This window comes from Lathamus discolor, chromosome 12 (assembly GCF_037157495.1).
Source record: "Lathamus discolor isolate bLatDis1 chromosome 12, bLatDis1.hap1, whole genome shotgun sequence".
In the NCBI taxonomy this organism is placed as follows: Eukaryota; Metazoa; Chordata; class Aves; order Psittaciformes; family Psittacidae; genus Lathamus; species Lathamus discolor.
Genome location: NC_088895.1, coordinates 2,027,695 through 2,045,579, shown reverse-complemented (window position 1 = coordinate 2,045,579; position 17,885 = coordinate 2,027,695). Strand labels below are relative to the sequence as shown.

The 17,885-nt window shown below is 44.2% G+C and overlaps 2 protein-coding genes and 1 long non-coding RNA gene across 6 annotated transcripts in view; 2 read left to right on the top strand and 1 right to left on the bottom strand.

Annotated features, from left to right (window-relative positions):
* Window positions 1–631: 631 nt before the first annotated feature.
* Window positions 632–4,104, top strand: LOC136020998 (uncharacterized). The gene is made up of 2 exons (XR_010615626.1): window positions 632–876; window positions 2,896–4,104. It is a non-coding gene; the product is annotated as an uncharacterized LOC136020998 (long non-coding RNA).
* Window positions 4,105–4,283: 179 nt separating this feature from the next.
* SPRING1 (SREBF pathway regulator in golgi 1) lies at window positions 4,284–9,603 on the bottom strand. The gene is made up of 5 exons (XM_065692734.1): window positions 9,288–9,603; window positions 8,695–8,851; window positions 7,340–7,491; window positions 6,720–6,833; window positions 4,284–5,705 (listed from the first exon to the last, which is right to left on the bottom strand). The coding sequence occupies exons 1-5, from the start codon at window positions 9,396–9,398 to the stop codon at window positions 5,622–5,624; spliced, it is 618 nt and encodes a 205-aa protein (XP_065548806.1). The 5' UTR covers window positions 9,399–9,603; the 3' UTR covers window positions 4,284–5,621.
* The window catches only part of RNFT2 (ring finger protein, transmembrane 2), a 34,197-nt gene continuing 25,863 nt past the window's right edge, over window positions 9,552–17,885 (top strand). The window contains exons 1-5 of one of the 4 annotated variants that reach the window (XR_010615624.1): window positions 9,552–9,687; window positions 10,438–10,623; window positions 12,707–13,192; window positions 16,158–16,636; window positions 17,728–17,819. Coding sequence is in view for 3 of the 4 variants with exons in the window: in XM_065692733.1 (XP_065548805.1) it covers window positions 13,110–13,192; window positions 16,158–16,636; window positions 17,728–17,819 (654 nt within the window). In the remaining variant the exon portion in view is untranslated. The other 3 variants (XM_065692733.1, XM_065692732.1, XM_065692731.1) reach the window with 3 other exon arrangements.

Genomic DNA, 17,885 nt, shown 5'->3' with positions numbered 1-17,885 from the left:
GCTGGGCGCTGCCTCACCTCGTTTTATCCTGTCAGGGCAGCCATCGGGGAAGGCGGCGAGGAATGGGCGCTGCAGCTGAAGGCCGCGGTTATGGCGCTCCGTGAGCAGCAGGAGACCGCTCTGAGAGGCGCAAGCCTCGCCCGAGGCGAGGCCCGGCCCGTTACCTCAGCGGCCGCCTCCGCGCAGGGCTCCCCGCGGCGCGGCCCGGGCAGTCAATGGAGGGCGCGGGGTGGCGTGAGGAGAAAGAGGCGATAAACGGCGCCGAGGGGCACATGGCGGGGACACCCTGCGGCACCGCTCCTCAGCGGGCATCGGCTCCGCAGCACCCCCGGCCTCGACCGCGGGCCCGCCCCTTCGCACCTCCGGAGCCCGGCTGGCGGGAGGAGCCTTTATCACCATCCTGGCCCAGCAGCTTCCCTGTGGCGTGAGGGGGGCCGCCATGACAGGCACAGCAGGAGCTGGGCAGAGCTTTCCTATTTCTCCCCCTCCTGTGAGGGTCAGAACGGGATTTTTTATCTTTCTGTTATTTTAGTATAACGGGTGTCAATCAGCTTGCCACAATGCCACGGCTTTTTTTCCACATTAGCACCCACGGCTGCCCAAGAGGTTTAAACCCCAGGCAGCCCTCAAAGGTGAGTTTGTTCCGTGGGTTTGGGCGGCCCGTCCGAAGGTGCAGCAGTAATTCCAGGCTCTCCACAGGTTTTCCTAGAGCAATGCAGTGAGTTGTGCTCTGCCTTTGCAGGTTTGCCCGTCTGTCGCCACGTGAAATGCAGCTCTAAGGGCCGCCTGCCAGGGAGGAGAGCGGCTTCCATCCGCAGGCTGTGGTAGCCTCTGCTGGCCGAGCCTCGCTGTTACACCGGTTGCGACGCGTTAGGGGTGAGCTTGTGGGCTAATGCAAATTGATTAGACAAAAACACCTCGGAAGAGGTGTTTTTCCTTTGCTTACTCGTACTTCTGTATGTATTTGCTACTACAGATGGTTGGGATTTTATACTTTAACGTGTGTTTTTAAATCAGTAGCAATTCAGATAAATTAGGCCCCTTATCCTCCATGTCTGAACATGTTTACTTCCTCAGCACAACTTCTATTACTAAGCAGGTTTGTAACTGTAGTTTGCAACAAATGGACATTTTTCAGTTGGAAGATGTGTACATGCATACCCAGTGTCATCTTACACACCTGATGAATATGTTTTTATGCATAGGGTAAGGTAAATAGCTTAGGGTGCTACTTCTTTGTGTGTGTTAAAATAAGCATGTCACACCTGGGACTTACACCCAACATTATCCCACTTCTTCAAATGGCTACATTTCATATCTGTGTAAGAGGTATGATTCTTATCAATAGGTATATTAAAGGCTCCACATGAGGCCACAGTCAGATGCCATAGGAACTACAAATGTAAAGTTATCTTTTTGCTCTAAGGAGATTAAATCTAAACAGATTTTGTGCAGGGTAGGAACAGAATAGAGACAACTGATGTGATTCCCATTCACCTTGATGCCTATTAGCGTGCCTTACTCTGTAGGTGCATGCAGAGAGGCAGAAAACATAGAGGATAAATGAGAGCTGGTTTTCATTAACTTAGCAAGAAATCAGGTGCTAGACCTTATTTCAACCATTAACAGTAGAAACAAATTTAATTGTAATCTCCTCTATAGAAAACCTAACACTTGCCTACCATTCCATTTGCAACTATAGCCTGTGGTCTTCTATCCCCTTAATTGAAATACATATCAGAGCAGCTTCCACAAGGCAAGCTTTTCAGCCAGAATTAATTTCTTCATTTTCTCTACTCTGCAACCTTGTGTTATTTTACCATAGGCAAAACAGCAGAGCACAGCAACAAACATGCTTCAGTCTGAATGCATCCTGAGAACGCTTGTTTAAGACAACTAAGCTGCTAAACCTTGATTTCTAAGAAAAAATCTGTGGCCATATGACTGTCTTGAAAATGGAAAACATCATGCAGACAATATGCATGTTGCTACATGTCAGATCTTATTTGAGCAAAAATAGTAGATAGAACTGCCTGTTTAATTAGACATGGATCAAAAATGAAGAACTAAGTACTTTCCCATCACTCCCTGCAGGTTTTGAAGTTGGCATTTTTCCCCCTCTGCATATAGTTACTTGTTTGCCTTGGGTTGTAAAGAAATGCAGAGGGCTGTTATTAAAGCACCAATAATTTGCTGAACAACATCTTTTGTGGAACTTGCTGAGTTAGAAAATTCCTTTTCACCTCCTCCCCCACCTCTGCTTGATTAGAATAACTGAAGAACAAATATCACATTATGGTGCTAGGTAAAAGGATCTAGTGTGTTTGCAGTTTAAGTGACTGGCACAAGACACAACAAATCCTAAAGCCTGTCCAGCTAATTGACAAGGAAAAAAAAAAGCATTCACTTTTTTAAAGCATATCAGAACAGAGGCTTATGTTTAGGATTTGCTGGGCTTAGTGCTTTATATTCAGAAATTGGTTCCTAATATAGTTTGTTAGAAAGTTCTCGAAGCAATTAGAGCCCAAACACATACAGGAGAGTGAAGAATTGCCACTACAATGAGTGAGATTCTAAGACTGCAGAAACAGTGATGCCAACTCATCAACTGTTTAGTTCTGGCCTCAAGCCAGAAGTCTGCTTTTACCTTTTTAGAACTCCAGCCCATCACAGTAAGAATTTAATCCAATTCTCTGTGTACCATCCCAAAGGAGCAGTACAACAGGTTCTTTCAAGACCAGTGGCTCAAGTTTAAACTCAGCAAGGACTGCAGTTACTGCTTTGCTTTTCTGCCATAGATTAGTTTCCAAATTGGTACAGATAAATATGCCTGTGCATTATCAGATGCCAGCTGCTACCATTTTTCACTAGCACTAGTATTTCTGTAAACTACAGGACTTAAGGAACACAGAACCCTGGCACTGACCTCTGCAGATAAAGTGTTCTCATTAAATCTGCTGCCAAACCAAGCCAACAACCTGAATCTCTTATCTGACAACCACAGAATCACCAGGCCTTTTTGCAAGAGGGATGCACATCACTTAAACCACACAGAAGTCTTACCAGGCAACACAGATTTGACATTTCCCACCATATCTTCACAACATGAAGCAATCATTTGTGTTCCTTTCCCTGCGTGATCCACTTTTGCAAGGGGCCAGATCTTTCTATGCACCATTGAAAGAAGCATGCTCTTTTCTTAGATTGAAATGAAACAGATCTCCTCTTTGCCTCTACTTGCTTGTCTATATTACATATGTTCAAGTTAGTGGCTCTCTCTGCTCTATTGCATTCTTCAAACTTGCAGTTTGGCACAGTTGCCTTTTAGTAGAAGGAAAGACACGAGAACAGGCAGTAGTCTGGAAACACAGATATGTTTTTAATGATTCAACATATAAGACACTAGTTGAACAGCTCAACAACCAGGGAGGGAAGATGCAGTTTCTGTTCCATTGAATGAACAATTATCACAATGCACTTCTGATCACATCCTGTTTTTCTAGGCCAGGAATTCCCACTAATGTTGCCTGAATTAGGTTGGTTCTTATGATTTATCACAATAACTGCTCCAAGCAGTGGTATCACCTGCTAAGGAATTAATACCAAGTTGGAAAAGAAAGCAAGAACAAGCCATCAGTATCTTGATCTTATCAGTAGTGGTGCAAAACACGAAGTGCTGGAATACATCTCAGCAGGAATAATAGAATAGACCAACCTGATGGCCTTCCCTGAGGAAAACAGTTAGGAAGTGCTGGAACAGGGGTGAAGAATGTTTAACACTAAAGAGAAGTAACCTCTGCTACCCTCTGAAGACAGCATTTCACACTGCATCTTCACACTGTATCGTGTCTGCTGCAGCAAGTTGCCATAGGGTGGCAGCAAAGGGGAGATAGAGTTTCAGCTGGATAAACTGCTAATGCTAAAGCTTTTAGGCTTTCGGAAAAACAAGATTTTCAAGAGAATCTGCTGATGGAACCATTATCTCACTTGATTACTTCTGGGAAAGAACAAAGAAAACAATGCAAGTAGATTTTATCAGATGGCTGTAACACTACTTGTTTGTATCTTATGTACTTGCAATAGTATTCTACAGATCTTTTTGCACCACTGGTTTTTTGTTTGATTTTTTGGGGGGTTGTGTGTGTGTGTTTGGCTTGGGTTGATTTGGTTTAAGCTTCTGTATATTGTTTTATTTCAGTTAGGGAATGGGAACTACCAGTTTACACAAACAAACACACAGCCACAAAGTCAAAATCACGGAGGACATGGATAAGGTTAAAACAAATGAGGCTCTGCATATAGAAAAGAACAGCCCAATTTTGTCTGGCAGTTGGACTTTGCAGTGACTTGCAGGGGGAGCACAAATTTAGTCAGCATTTTACAGGTTCTCTACCCATCTTCTCTGTGCTGCCTTAAGGAGGAGACAGTTTCAATTGCAACCTTAGAGAGCTAGGAGAGATGGTGGGAGAACCACCCCTGTTCTAGGGCCATTCTGATCAGACTGAAATCCCAGAGTAGCAAACATATCAAACAGCAAATCAAAGCCATCACTGCTGTTTAACTGAACTCATGCAACACAGTTGTCCTCAGAGGAGGGCTTGGTCCATATTCTGACATTCCAATTACTCCATGCACAGGGACATCATTAAACTGAAATCCTAGAACTCCACCCTTTTGCCTCCTGCACAACCAGGAGTGAAGTACATTAAAACTACCAAGGCCTGAACAAGTTCAAGCAGACAAATCTTTGGTGCTCCCTGTCAGAAAGTGGATTAGCAGAGAGCTGTTTACAAAAGTAAGACTCCTCTTTGAGGAAACTGTTGCAGAGTAACAAGGAAAATGTTTAAAGACAATAAACATCCCACCCTAGGCAGATCCCTGCTCTTCTCTCGTGCTATGGGACTTTGACAGAATAACAACTCCATTGGAGTTCTGAATACTTTAAACTCACTAAGAGGAACATAACCACTCTAGTGACAAATCCCAATACAATTCCTTTAGACTAAGGAGGGAAAAACCCAATTTTATCCAGGATCTAAAATACCCTTTCTACCTGACATAATAAAACAGGGACTGAAAGGCATCAACAACTAGCTATGCAAAGCATCAATACTTTCAGCTAGTAATCCATAGAAAATGAATAAATAATTCATAATTACATATGTAGTGTACACGATGCATGTCAAGGAATGCTCCAGAGAGAGAAGCACAACAAACGTGCTTTACTCTCTACAAGCAAAAATCCTTCCATTATTACTGTCACACTGGGAAGCCTCTGGACTGCAGAGATACAACTGAACTTCCATGTCCAGCTGAAAAGCTACATTAGGTATTTTTCTCACAATGTTTTATAGCCTGGATCGACCCTGTGCATCCTAAAATGTACAGGAAGTATTCAAAAATAGCACTAGTACAATACTAGTACCTAAAGCAGGTGCATAACAAACTGAAGAAAACAAGATGCAATCCTGGAGTCCCTTGCTTACACTGTACACCCCTGGATTTATCCCCAGAAAAACCAGCCATTTACACTGAGGCTTCTGTAAAGCAAGAGCTGTTGTCTTGCTCTTTTGGATTCTAGTCTCCAGTTCCTCCCCTTTGTTGCATAGATCATGCAGCTTTCAAACAGGCAGAAGCTCTGGGGGATATTCACCATAGCAGTATTTTGCAATTGGATCTCTGTAGGTGTTCTCATGTTGCACGCTCTGTTGGGAAGAGGAGGAGAAGCTTTATCAGAACATACATACTGAAACAACACAACCCTTCACCGAGGCCAAGACCCAGAGCATTTATATGCATCCTACACAGTAGAGTGTCATCTGAAGTCAAACACTGCACTCCTAACATATAAAAGACAAGTTCCTTATTACTGTGTTTTAATGTTGAACCACACCCAGAACTTCCTTTTCAGGAGGCTACCCAAGCACATGGTAACAGCTTCAGTATTAAAATATACTTAGGCAGTACTAAATATACTTAGGCAGTATTGTCAAATGTCCTAAGCAAGCAACACATAATACAGCTGCTGTTTGATATGCGTGCATTTTTTCTTGACAAAGCTAGAGTTCAGATATTATGGATAAAAATACAACAACTTTGGAGACATTTGGAACTAGGTCCTTTGTTTGCAATCCATCCCTATTACTATACTAAATACTCAAGCTGTATGACATCTCGAACAGCACTGTCTGAGAGCTTGCTTAGACCAGAGCCTCCAATAAAATCCCACAGGTAACAGAAGTTCATCTGTTCTTAAAAATAAACTAAAATTAAAACATACTTTTTGAGTTCCTAGGCAGATGATTGTCAGTGTATGGTAAGTCTAGAACTGTACCATAAAGTAAATAGCATCCTTTAGCTACTGGGAACAATTCTGACTGTTCTCATCCTTATGAGAGCTTCCCCAGGACTCATCCAAGATCTTCACTAGTCACTGAACTCAGCTAGTCTCTTTTCAGTTACATACCTCTTTTCTAAAGAGAGTGTGCGACTTATCCTGCTCTAAATGTGCTCTTTGCCCTTCATTTACTGCTGGTGTTACTATTTCACCTTACAAATCAAATGATATTCCCTCACATTAGCTCTCAGCCATAGCTTCAATGTTTATGAAAGCGCCCGCGTGCACGCAAGCACAACAGACTAGCCATTCACAGGACTAAGCCCTGTTTTCAAAGGGTGTTTTTCCATTTTTGAGCACTGGACATGTATTTGTGTCTTACCTGTGATGAAGTCCTACATTTTGCCAGACACAACTCAAAGTGATCTTCCACTGCCATGAAGAGGTTTTGGAAAGCAATAGCTGCCCGATTCAAGAAACGTTCCAGAAGATGTTGCTGAAGTGGTCAGCAAAAAAGGCAACAAAACAAAAAACTGTATTTCAACAGGGAGTAACCAAAGCCCACCTTAACCTACACAGCTCAAGCCTCAGAGGAATAGTAAGCGACACCACTTAGAACTTCTAGCAAGCAGTGAAAGGTTAACACATCACAAAACCAACAGTAGAAAGAGGGTCTAGAGGAGCTAACAGAACACAGGGGAGTACCAATTGCAAAACTAATACTGGCTGGAATAGCTTTTCTGCAATCAATTCCCTTCAACAAACACAATCCCCCTGGAGCTGTAACATCTTGCAAGGCTCCCAGTATTTCCTCTCAATAGTGGGAAGGATGAACTTTTTTTAAAGCTTTATTTATAGCTTGCTGTATGCAGGTTTTCCTCATCCTTCTGAGAAAAGGAACTGTCCCCTCTAAGGAAAAAGTCCCCCACAAACAAGCACTTTAAGGCACAGAGGAACCCGAGCAGCTGAGAACACCTGAAAAGCAGGAGAACAACTCTTCACCTTGCTGGGCTGCAGGCAACAGGAAACACAGTACTCATAGACACTGCAGCAGCCGTTGGGAAGGCAGCTCTCACAGCTGTACAGCTTCGTACTGGGCACGTTGACATTACAACAGCCATTTACCAGTAGGTCCTTCCTCTCACAGATGTAGCCTGAAAAACAAAAGTAGTAGTAACAACTGGCAAGACGTACCCCTTTGTAAGCTCTATAGAAATTTATAGTAATAATCACATTACTTGAGAGGAGGTTGGTTTATCATTTCATAGATTATGATCGCCCTCAATTTGACTCAAGTCCTAACTAGCAATAACACTTAGACACAGGGATGAGTTTCACAACAGCCTGGTTGTGAAATAATAGGCACAACTGCTATGTACCCAATACATTGTATGTACGGTTTAAGTATTTAAAAGCAGAACATGTAAGCTCAGATTTCGTTTTGGCATGATTCATTGGTGTGATTGGAAAAGGTGATTGGTGATGACTGTACTGGAAAAGAACTGTATGTTCTTTCAACTGGCCTGTGTCTAGATAACTCTGTTTAGTTCAGTATGAAGAGACTTAGATTTATCCACACAGAATAGCTGTAATAGTCAATTGTTCAGCGGAATCCTTACTAGTTTAGAACCACAGCATATGCCTTTACAGGAACTGTACTACCAGTGTTAGACTGTGAGAGCTCTCTGTGATGTTAGAGACCTCAGTGAATTGGCAGCAAGGATAACTGAGGCAGTGCTAAATTTAAATCAATGCAAATCACACAAGATGGGGTGGGTTTTCTACAGCCTTGATTTCTGGCTGAGAAAGCTCCAGTGCCTGACCAACAAGCTCACTGGGCAGGAAAGAGCTCCATGCACTGATAACAAGTGGCTAATGTGCTTGGGTTTACAAGGGTCAGAGGAGCTCCTTAACTGTGATTGAGCACTAATGATACCGCTCCTGAGCTCCCTCCAAGCAAAGCCAGTCAGGTTTCCCCTATTACTCTTCTTAATACAGCTGACTGTGGGAATGCAGAGGGAGCTACAAACAGTTCTGCAAGCAACCATGCTAAAGTGAGCAGGTCTCAATGTGTAAGTTCTGTGCAGAGGTAACTGGAGAGCTTTGAAACTGAGGTGGGTCTGGGACCAGCAGAGCTGCACCCATGGCATGCTGAGCCCCTTGGACCCACACCTGCTGTGCACAGTCAAACAGCAACATGAATCCAGTCTGTGGATGGAACACCAGCAGCTGAGATGATGCAGTAAGAATGTCTCAAGAAGGAGCGATTGCTACTTGAAAGGGCCATCAACAATTGGACAGGCAAAGCAGCACTGAACACTGCAATAGGCAGAATAAATTCTTAGTATCAAGTATACCCAGTTCATCTGTAATGAGGAGCTTCCCCTGCACAGAATTCCTGCACTGGTTACTCAGCTGACTGCTGTTTCCCGAACTGAACTTCACCTTCCACATGATCGGCTGCTCGTGCTCCTGCACTTGGAGGAGATTCCGATCTCTCACCATCCTCTCTTCCTGCAAGGAAAGACAGTAATGCAGACAGACATCCAAACATGCAATTCCTTCTGCCATTCCAGTCAGTGTGCTTTTCCCACAGTTAGAAATGTCTAGTGGCATTAAACTCTGCAGAATAGGAAACTACAGTGTCAGTGGCATAAGCAACATACTACTCGCAGTAGGTTACTTTTCGCATGACACAAAGCAGCACAATCCAGTAAAACAGGGGGATACAAGTTCACCAAAGGCTCAGCTAACACAGCTGGATTCAGTCACTGCCACCACAGAAGCAGCACGTATTCTATTAAATAACCCTAGGTACACATACTCCTCTTCTGCAAGTTCCGCACCTGAGGAACAAGCGTTACTCTGGGATAGGGATGCTTTACCCCCCCCCGCAGCGGGCCGGAGCCGAACCCCGCCGGCGGCAGGGCACTCCGGGGCGGGCACTGACCTGCTTGAATGTGCTGGTGAGGAAGTAGACGAGGGACAGCCCGAAGACGACGCCGAGGACCCAGCGCTTCCTCAGCAGCCGCCGCCACAGCACCGCTCCCCAGGGCACCATAGCGGCGGGCAGGCCGCGGGCTGGGCCCTCAGCCCCCCGCCGCCGCGCTCGCCCGCCGCAGGGACGGAGAGGAACGGGGGGGGCAGCGCTGATCCAGGACCGGCATCACCGGCGGAGAGCCGAGCTGTGCCGAGCCGAGCCGCTGCCCGGCCTGCCTCCCTCCCGGGAAGCGAGGCCCAGCCGCTTCCGCCAGCCGCGGGGCGGGGGAGGCGGAAGCCGCGGATGTGCGTGCGCGAAGGGGATGTGGCCGCGCCGGGTGAGGGCGGTGCTGGCACCGCGGCCCGCACGGGTAGGTACTGGGCTGCGGCCTCCCGGGGTGGGTGTGCTGGTCCCTAGGCCCGGCTGTTCCCGGCCCCGGTGGGCATTTAGCTACAAACTCCAGCGGGAATCTCCGTACCCCATCGAACTGGAAGAAAAAGGCCTTGCCTATGCCTCTCTCTGTGTCTACATATATGTGTGTATGTTACTGCCTCTGTAAATCTATATTGTATGTGTATATATGCAGTGTTCTCCGTCAGAGATTGCAGTGGTAAGGGGTAATAGGTTTAACCTTAAAAGGGAGATTCGGGTTAGATATAAGGAAAAAGTTCTTTACAGTGAGGGTGGCAAGGTACAGGGTGCCCAGAGAAACTGTGGCTGCCCCATCCCTGGCAGTGCTCAAGGCCAGGCTGGACACAGGGACTTGGAGCAAGCTGCTCCAGTGGAAGGGGTGCCTGCCCCTGCCAGGGGGTTGAAACTGGATGATCTTAAGGTCCTTTCCAACCCAAACCAGTCTATGATTACACATATGGACATGAGTGTGTGTATGTTATACACAATGAATGCAGAGCAAAGCCCAGCAGGCATCCAGGGAGTGTCTGTGCAGTGAGCAGGGCTGCAGGTCCCAGTCTCAGAGGGAACTGGACTTGTTGTATCATGCACATGTGCTGGAGTTGAAGCACCAGGGATTCCTGCTTCTCTCCATCTTTCCCGAGGAGATGGAGAGGTGAAACTCACTCTGCTATGGTGAAAATGACTCTTATGTATGTGCCTCTTACAGATGCGCCTGTTTGAGCACTGTGGTCAGGTGCCTTACAGTCACCCAGCTTAGAGGACCTGTGATGACTTTGAAATTTGGACGTCTTGGATTATCTGAAGCACTCCATGTATGAGATGTCTGCATCCTCTTGAACTTCCCTCTCTCCCATCGTGGCACCTTGCACCTCTGGTTAAACCTGTTTTTCAGGTACTGTTAAAAGATGTTCAAGTGTCGCAAGATGAGAACCCCTAATCTAGGAAAGGCGGGAGCAATGTTTATAGAAGCTGAGTGCCTTTTGGAGCAAAGTCTGTTTAAATCCTCTTAAATCTGTGGGTCTCTGGGCAGAATAAATACGTCTCATGAAGTCCTGAGTCTTCAGTATTTGGCATTCATGTCACTGTCCCCTTAATGGTTGATGCCAAAAGGTTTTTTTCCTCATAGAGAGAGAGACATCATTTGGGAACATGATTTCACCTCACATTACAGTCTGGTAGACTTCTAATGGCCTAGGAGAGAGTGGAGGATTTTCTAAGTTGCAGTTATCTCCACACTGACTCTAACTCTCTTCATGTAGCACAAGAAGATGGACAGATTTCTTTATAATCAGTGACCCCAAACTTGGTCACAGTTAGGACAGCTCTGCCTGCATGGGTCAGCCTGGCTTGGCCTTTTCACCATGTCTTAATTACCATTTTGGTTAAAAAGGCATAATATTATGTATTAAGTTGAGAGAGATACTGTCAGGCAAGGAATCTGGAAAAAAGAAAATCTTTGTTTTTACTGTATAAAACAGATCCTTAAAAAAATGAATTTTGGTCCTGAAAACACAACACAAAGCATACAGCTAGAGATTAAAAAACTGCTGGGAGTTAAAGATCAAAATCTGTAGTAAAGAGAGTATTGGTAACTTAGGGTGTCCTCTCCCTAAAGTGTGTTGAAAGCTGTCTTTCTCCTGTCATATATGATGATGCAAAATGTTATTTATATAGGGCTGTGTATTTACATTAACTGTCAAGGGGATGTGCAAACTTGGCAGCTCATATTAAAACCTCTGTGTTCTCTGTCAGTGATGACTCAAATCCAGTGTTGTCTCAGTTCCACCCACTTCATTCATGGGGTTCTGCAAGACTGGATGTTACAAACCAAGAGTCTTTCTCTTTTTTGTAAATGTGAACATTTTTATCTTCATCTTTTTACAACTTTGATACAGTTACTTCTGTGATTTAGCTGAAATGCACTTTCTTCTGTCACTGATTTGTAACTTATCTTAGGGGCTGGACAAAATCCATATGCTTTTTATTGCAGGTGTACATGGTGAGCACAACTGTCTCTTTATGAGCTGTGAACTGCATGGTTTGCGCTTTATCAAAGGATAAAAATGGAATTTAATGCAATTTTCCATGGGGTAGTGGGTCACTGAAAGTAAAGAATATGAATGAAAAGGTGCAAATATGGGGGGGACAGGGGGAGTGTGGAGGGGGGAAGCAGAAATAAATATTCTGTGTTTTCTATGTCTCAGCTTCCATAGCTCTGCTTACAGACAGGTAGGAAATGTTCTCAGAGCCATTGTGCCTTTTTAGAATACAGATATGTGGCTACACATTTATTTACATATATTCATGCAGTATGAATTAAGTAATGTTGCAACTTTTGATATTCAGAAGTATTTAGAGCCTTTTACATTTTGTTCAGTAGCTATTGTAGTCTAGGGCTGCATAGGATCAAACTTCAAGGATTTAAAGGATGTCTCTCTCAATCTTCAATGAAATGCCTGTGTGAATCTTGACAAATCACTTGCAAAACCAGCCTATTCCTTGGGTTTTATGTAACTAATATAATCTTAAGCAGTCTAAGTATTTGCCAGTTACTCTGTGCTGTACCTTGATGATGATTCTGTGTTCTTTGCTTTTGAATTAACTTCAGTTTTAAAAGGTGGAATGTGTTTGAGGTTATTCCCTTAAAATTAGACACTTGAAGGCAGATATTGAGGTAACTAAATGAAGAACTTCTCTCCTTGTTCTAGAAAAAGTTCCTGACGTTAATATAGTTCCAATGCCTTTTGATTTTGCAATCCGGACCTTACTTTATGCTGACAATTCCAGAATGAATGGAGCAGGAACATGTGATCTTTTGCATATGTGCATATTATGACCATTGTGCAGAGTTTGCTAATGGCATTTCTGTGGTTTAAAAGGAATGGGTTGCTTATTTGAAACAATATTGTCCTGACCTGACTGTATTTTTTTCCTTTAAAATGTTTGTATGTTTTCTTTTTTTCCTTCCCTCTCAGTTTTGCCTTACAAAGCAAATTTCTTCAGAAGAGGAAGAAGGGATTTCACTTCCAGAGTGAAACTGATTCCATGTCACATCAAGAGCTTCTCTGTTGTCCTCAAGTTCACTATCAGAACATCTCATCACAAACCTGCACGCTCCTTGTGACGACTGCCATGGGCTGCAGAAGGGGATGTGACTAGTTCCTGCCCTGCTTGGAGACCTCTGTGTGTGCTTCCATTTGCCAGTTGAATGCTGTTCCTTTGCAAGTGTGCTGAGAAACAAATGCAAGCTCAAGGTGGCCTTTCAGAGAAGCCAATGATTTATGCCAGCCATGTCACTAGCTGAATGGGTCTCGCAACCCTTTGACTCTGTGGGTCTTTGTTAGGAGTCACACTGGGATCTGTTGACCTCCAACATTAATGTTGAGTGTGCTGTGCTTTAAGGTTTTGAGGAAAATGCAGAGACGGCATAGCAGCAACACTGACAGTGTTCCTCCTGAAAGGTAGATCTTTTTCCTTTTTCCCTTCATTTTCCTCTCCAGAGGGGAATGTTCTGATTTAAATGTATGCTGTGGTTTAGAAAATGAAAGCTCAAAATTAAGGGAAGCATATATGTTCTTTGCATGTAGTGTGGCCAGGCTTTCTGCTTGAGTTTAGATGCAGATTTACTTTTCTCCTACATTTCACTTAATGACTGCTACCACCTGCAGTGTTTCAGATTTCATGGTCCAATGTGGCACATATGGAAACAGTTGGCTTAGCATAGGCAGGATGTTTGGGGGCTCTAGAACAGTGATTCATGGTACGGTCCTGTGGGGATCCTGAGTGCTATCAATCCAAAAAGATCCATCTGTGTAAACAGAGGCTATTTATACTGTTATTAAGGTATTTTAAAAGTCTGCTCTTCTGAAGCTCCCAACTACTATGACTTAGTATTTTATAAAGAATTTGGGTGATCCTTTACATCATCCCAGAATCTGTATCTAGCTTCATGTATATGAATATTTAGAAGTAGAATACAAATACCTCTAATTCACTTCTGTAATTATAATATCAGCAAGGGAGGTTTGCCACTGTTATTGTTCTGGTACTAAATATTCCCTTGTGCTTTCCCAGGGTTAGAACTTGACTTCTAGTTTGGTTTTGTTTTTTTTTTTCCCTGAGAAGAAATTAATCTAATTGCTCTAAGGCAAAGATGGAACTAATGAATTTCATTGCTCTGGCTGAGCTTAGATTTTAAGTGAAAGACGAGTATTTCATACTGGCTTTGCAAGTAGAGGTGAAGCTTGATGTCGTGACCACTTCTAGTCCCCATTCTGAATTTCAGGGGAAAAGAAAGTGATCTTCAACTTTTTCAGCATGATGCTGCCCAAGCCTCACTGCAGGCTGTGGGTTTTATGTCAGCAGGCAAGGCTGGGGCTTGAGAGTCACAGAAGTTTGTATGGGCCCTCTCATCTGTAACATAGAGCTTTCTGAATCTGTGCAAACTTGTAAGGCACTTCAGGATTGTTTGAATGGTTCAGATATATTCAGGATAGGTGCCTATTGCTGAGTGCAAAGGATGAGCAGAGTAATCTCAATTGGTTTTTATAAATGCATCTGTTTCTTAACAGCATAAATGCATCTTGTCAGTACCATAGACTGGAAGTTTCCTAACTGTCAAATGAAAGGGTGTTGCCACTAGTCTTCACTTCTGTTAACTTCAACAAATTCAGTATTTCGTCCTTGTTTATTTGTTTTTAAATATGCCCCTGATGAATTCTTTCCTGTTGAAAGCGGAGTCATGTATCCTGGAAGTATTGTTCCAAACAACAATTGTGTCTTTATCTGTGACACAGGGTCCCACCCAACTTGTTATGTTCCCAGACATAAGTCCTGTCACATTGTGTCCCTGTCTTGTGTATACATCCCTCAATTGTAATGTTAGGTGTAAAGTCCAAGATCTGGTTGACAAATATTTTAAACCAAAAAGAGGTGTGTGATGTCTTGTTGACTTGATTCCTTGCTCGAGCCTGTGCAGAGACACTGGGAATGGGGTGTCACTATAAACAGCCTTATTAGGAGTTTACTTAGTGGGAGGTATTCCCAGAGAAGTTTGAAGAGATCTCCAGAGTGAAGTGAAAGGCAGTGCTCTGTGCCCTGTAAGATGCCTGGGGAGGCTTTGGAACCCATGGGGGAGAGAGGGTTAAGGGCCCTGCATGTGCTATCTCAACTTGGGACCACTATTTCTAAAGTTAGAGATCTCCCAGGACTAAAATCAACAGAGACCGAAGCTCTGCAACATGCCTTATTTGTAGGCTTTGCCTCTTGCTGAGCTTTATTTATCCTTTACTCTCCTTTTGCAAGTTAGAGGGGTGTTTGCTGTCTGCCTAGTGATTGTTCTATGGTTACCTGTATTGCTCCCTGTGATCTAAACTTCATGTGTATTCATTTCAGTATCACTGAGTTCAGGTGAAGAAAGCCTGTTTTCTTCTGGCATTAGGATGAAGGTATTCAAGCCTTTCTTTTGGAAATCTGGCTATAATCCAACAAGTTCAGGAAAGAATCAGTGCCAGATCTAATTCTGTCCAGTGCCCAGTAATATGAGTACACCCATGTCCAATTAGTCAAGAATATCAAAATGAAACAAGTTCTCTTGACCCAGGAGCACATCCTTCACTTAAAATACTTGTTGGGTCAGGGACACACAAGCAGGTCTCAATGTTTCTCTTCCCCAGCTGACTCTGTGTCTTGTTGGTGTTACTCATCAGTGGGCAAGTAGTGATCAGCCCTCAATAAAATCAGAAAATTTGGGAGGTAGGCCATTTCTTTGAGTTAGCTTGGTTAATGTGACCTGTCTTGGTTGTGCTGTGTCAGTTTACATGGGGCTTTGTATGTTTTGCTTGAAATATTAAGATCATTATAGACAATGTTGATTTTGGTATCAGATGTGTCATTTCTTTGGTTCCTCCAAAAGTAAAGGGGGTGTCTGGGAACTCTGTTCCTTAGGGGAAGTTCAGGTTAGATATAAGGAAGAAGTTCTTTACTGTGAGGGTGGTGAGGCCCTGGCACAGGTTGCTCAGAGAAGTGGTAAATACTCCATCCCTGGCAGTGTTCACAAACAGGTTGGACAGAGCCTTGGGTGACATGGTCTAGAGTGAGGCGTCCCTGTCTTTGGCAGGGAGTTGGAACTGGGTGATCTTAAGGTCCTTTCCAACCCAAACCATTCTATGATTCTATGAAGGAACTTGGCATTGTGATCAGTTCTTTCAAAGTACCTTGATCTTGTAATCCGGTTACTGGCCTCTAATTCTACAACTCTGACTTTCCAACAGCAAATAGAGGGAAAAGCATCTGTCATCTGGGACCATCATATTCTGATAGTGTGTGAGGAACTCTTAATAGACTACAGTTAGGACTGGGCTATAAGACTGAGAAGTTCTGTGGCACTCATGTTGGTTTAATCACTTTCATGTCCATCCACTGCAGAAACCGGAGCCAGACAGTGAGTTCTGAGACCAGCGTGGATGAAAGTGGAGTCTTTGAAAGTCTAAAGGCTGAAGCTTCCTCACCACAACAGTTGTTCTCAGGCCTGGCAGGCATCCCCTCAGGCACCATCACAGCCACACCGTTCCAGTCAGGTTTGGTCCTGGGCTCTTCAGCAGGAGGTGGGGAAGTATTCATTCAGATGCCAGCCCCAAGGGAAGAAGGGAGCAGTCGTACAGAGGGAGCCCCGTTCCACCACCGGCAGTCATCCCATCATTTCCACCATGGCCATCACCGGGGTTCATCTCTGCTACACATGGCAGGAGGGGACCGCCACGGACACGCTGAGGAAGGCAGTGACGAACAAGCTGGAACTCCAGCCCCAGCTCTTTCAGAGTTAAAAGCTGTGATTGGATGGCTGCAGAAGGGACTTCCCTTCATCTTGATCCTCCTGGCTAAAGTTTGTTTCCAGCACAAGCTTGGTAAGCATCTATCCTTTCTGGATTGTAAGTGTATTAGAGAGTGGTTAGGGAGCTTTAGGATGCTGTGGTGTCTGAGACATTCATGTGCATAGCAGTGTCTAGAGGTAGTCTAGCATGAAGGGGGCATATTTAAATGCATGCATTAATGCAGCTGATAAATTCACTCTACTTTCAGTCCAAGCCGTTTTCATCTGTGTCAGTCCCATCTGTTTCCTGTCCTGGCCTGTGGGAGACCAGTTCTGTTCCTTTTCCTAATCTCTCCTTGAAATTCCTGTAGGGGCTGAGGATGTTACCAAGGCTTCTCCCTCAGACCTCTCTCCAGGAGAGGTGGGGAAAGCTTACATTAGTGACTAGCAAAGGCTGCTGTGTAACACAGAAGGGTTCAGAGGGGCGAGACACTTTTCTGGATGGAAGACGTGAAATCAAGCCAAACAGCATCAGCAGTTATGCCTTGCAGTTGAGATCTTCAGAGTTCCCTAAACAATGTGTCTATATGGGTTTCTTTAATAGGAGACGAGTCTTTCAGCCCCTCAGTGCTCATGTCAAATCCTTCTAATCCTCCTCTTACATGAAATTATATGTGTGGCCTGAGGATCCTTACTCACTTTGGGAGTAATGTGCTGAGATTATCATCACAGGGAAGCCAATAATGCTTTAGTCCACCTTACAGTTCTGCCAGTATTCCCCAAACCAGGTACTGATTCATGTCTGAAACATCTTGCTCCTTGAATTTGATCTCCTGTGTGGATAGGGTGCCTTGTCTTCCGCAAGCTGCTGAACTGATACTGTAACACTGTCATCTAGCTGAGTTCTGTTTGCACAACACTGCTGCAACTTGCAACACTTCAGCACAGAACCTGCCATTCGGATGGAGTGTCTGTATTGGACTGGGTGGTAAATGCTCACTGCAGTAGCTTCGTTTTCATTTGGACTGAATTTTAACTTTATAGAGTCCACACTGCCCTGGTTTAATCACTGTTGTACTCAGTTCAACCAGAATATCACCCTGTATTTTTTCCTAAGCTTAAGATGCTGACATCAAATGGCTTAAGGCTAAAGATCCTCCTACTCAGCCCTGTGTACTCTGACAGTGTCTTTCCCTGCAGGGATTGCTGTGTGCATTGGTATGGCCAGCACGTTCGCATATGCCAACTCAACGCTCCGGGAGCAGGTCGCTCTAAAGGTGAGTGCAGCCTCTTACTCTCCTATGGTCCAAGGAAACAGTCTGTACACAAAACAATGTCTCTGT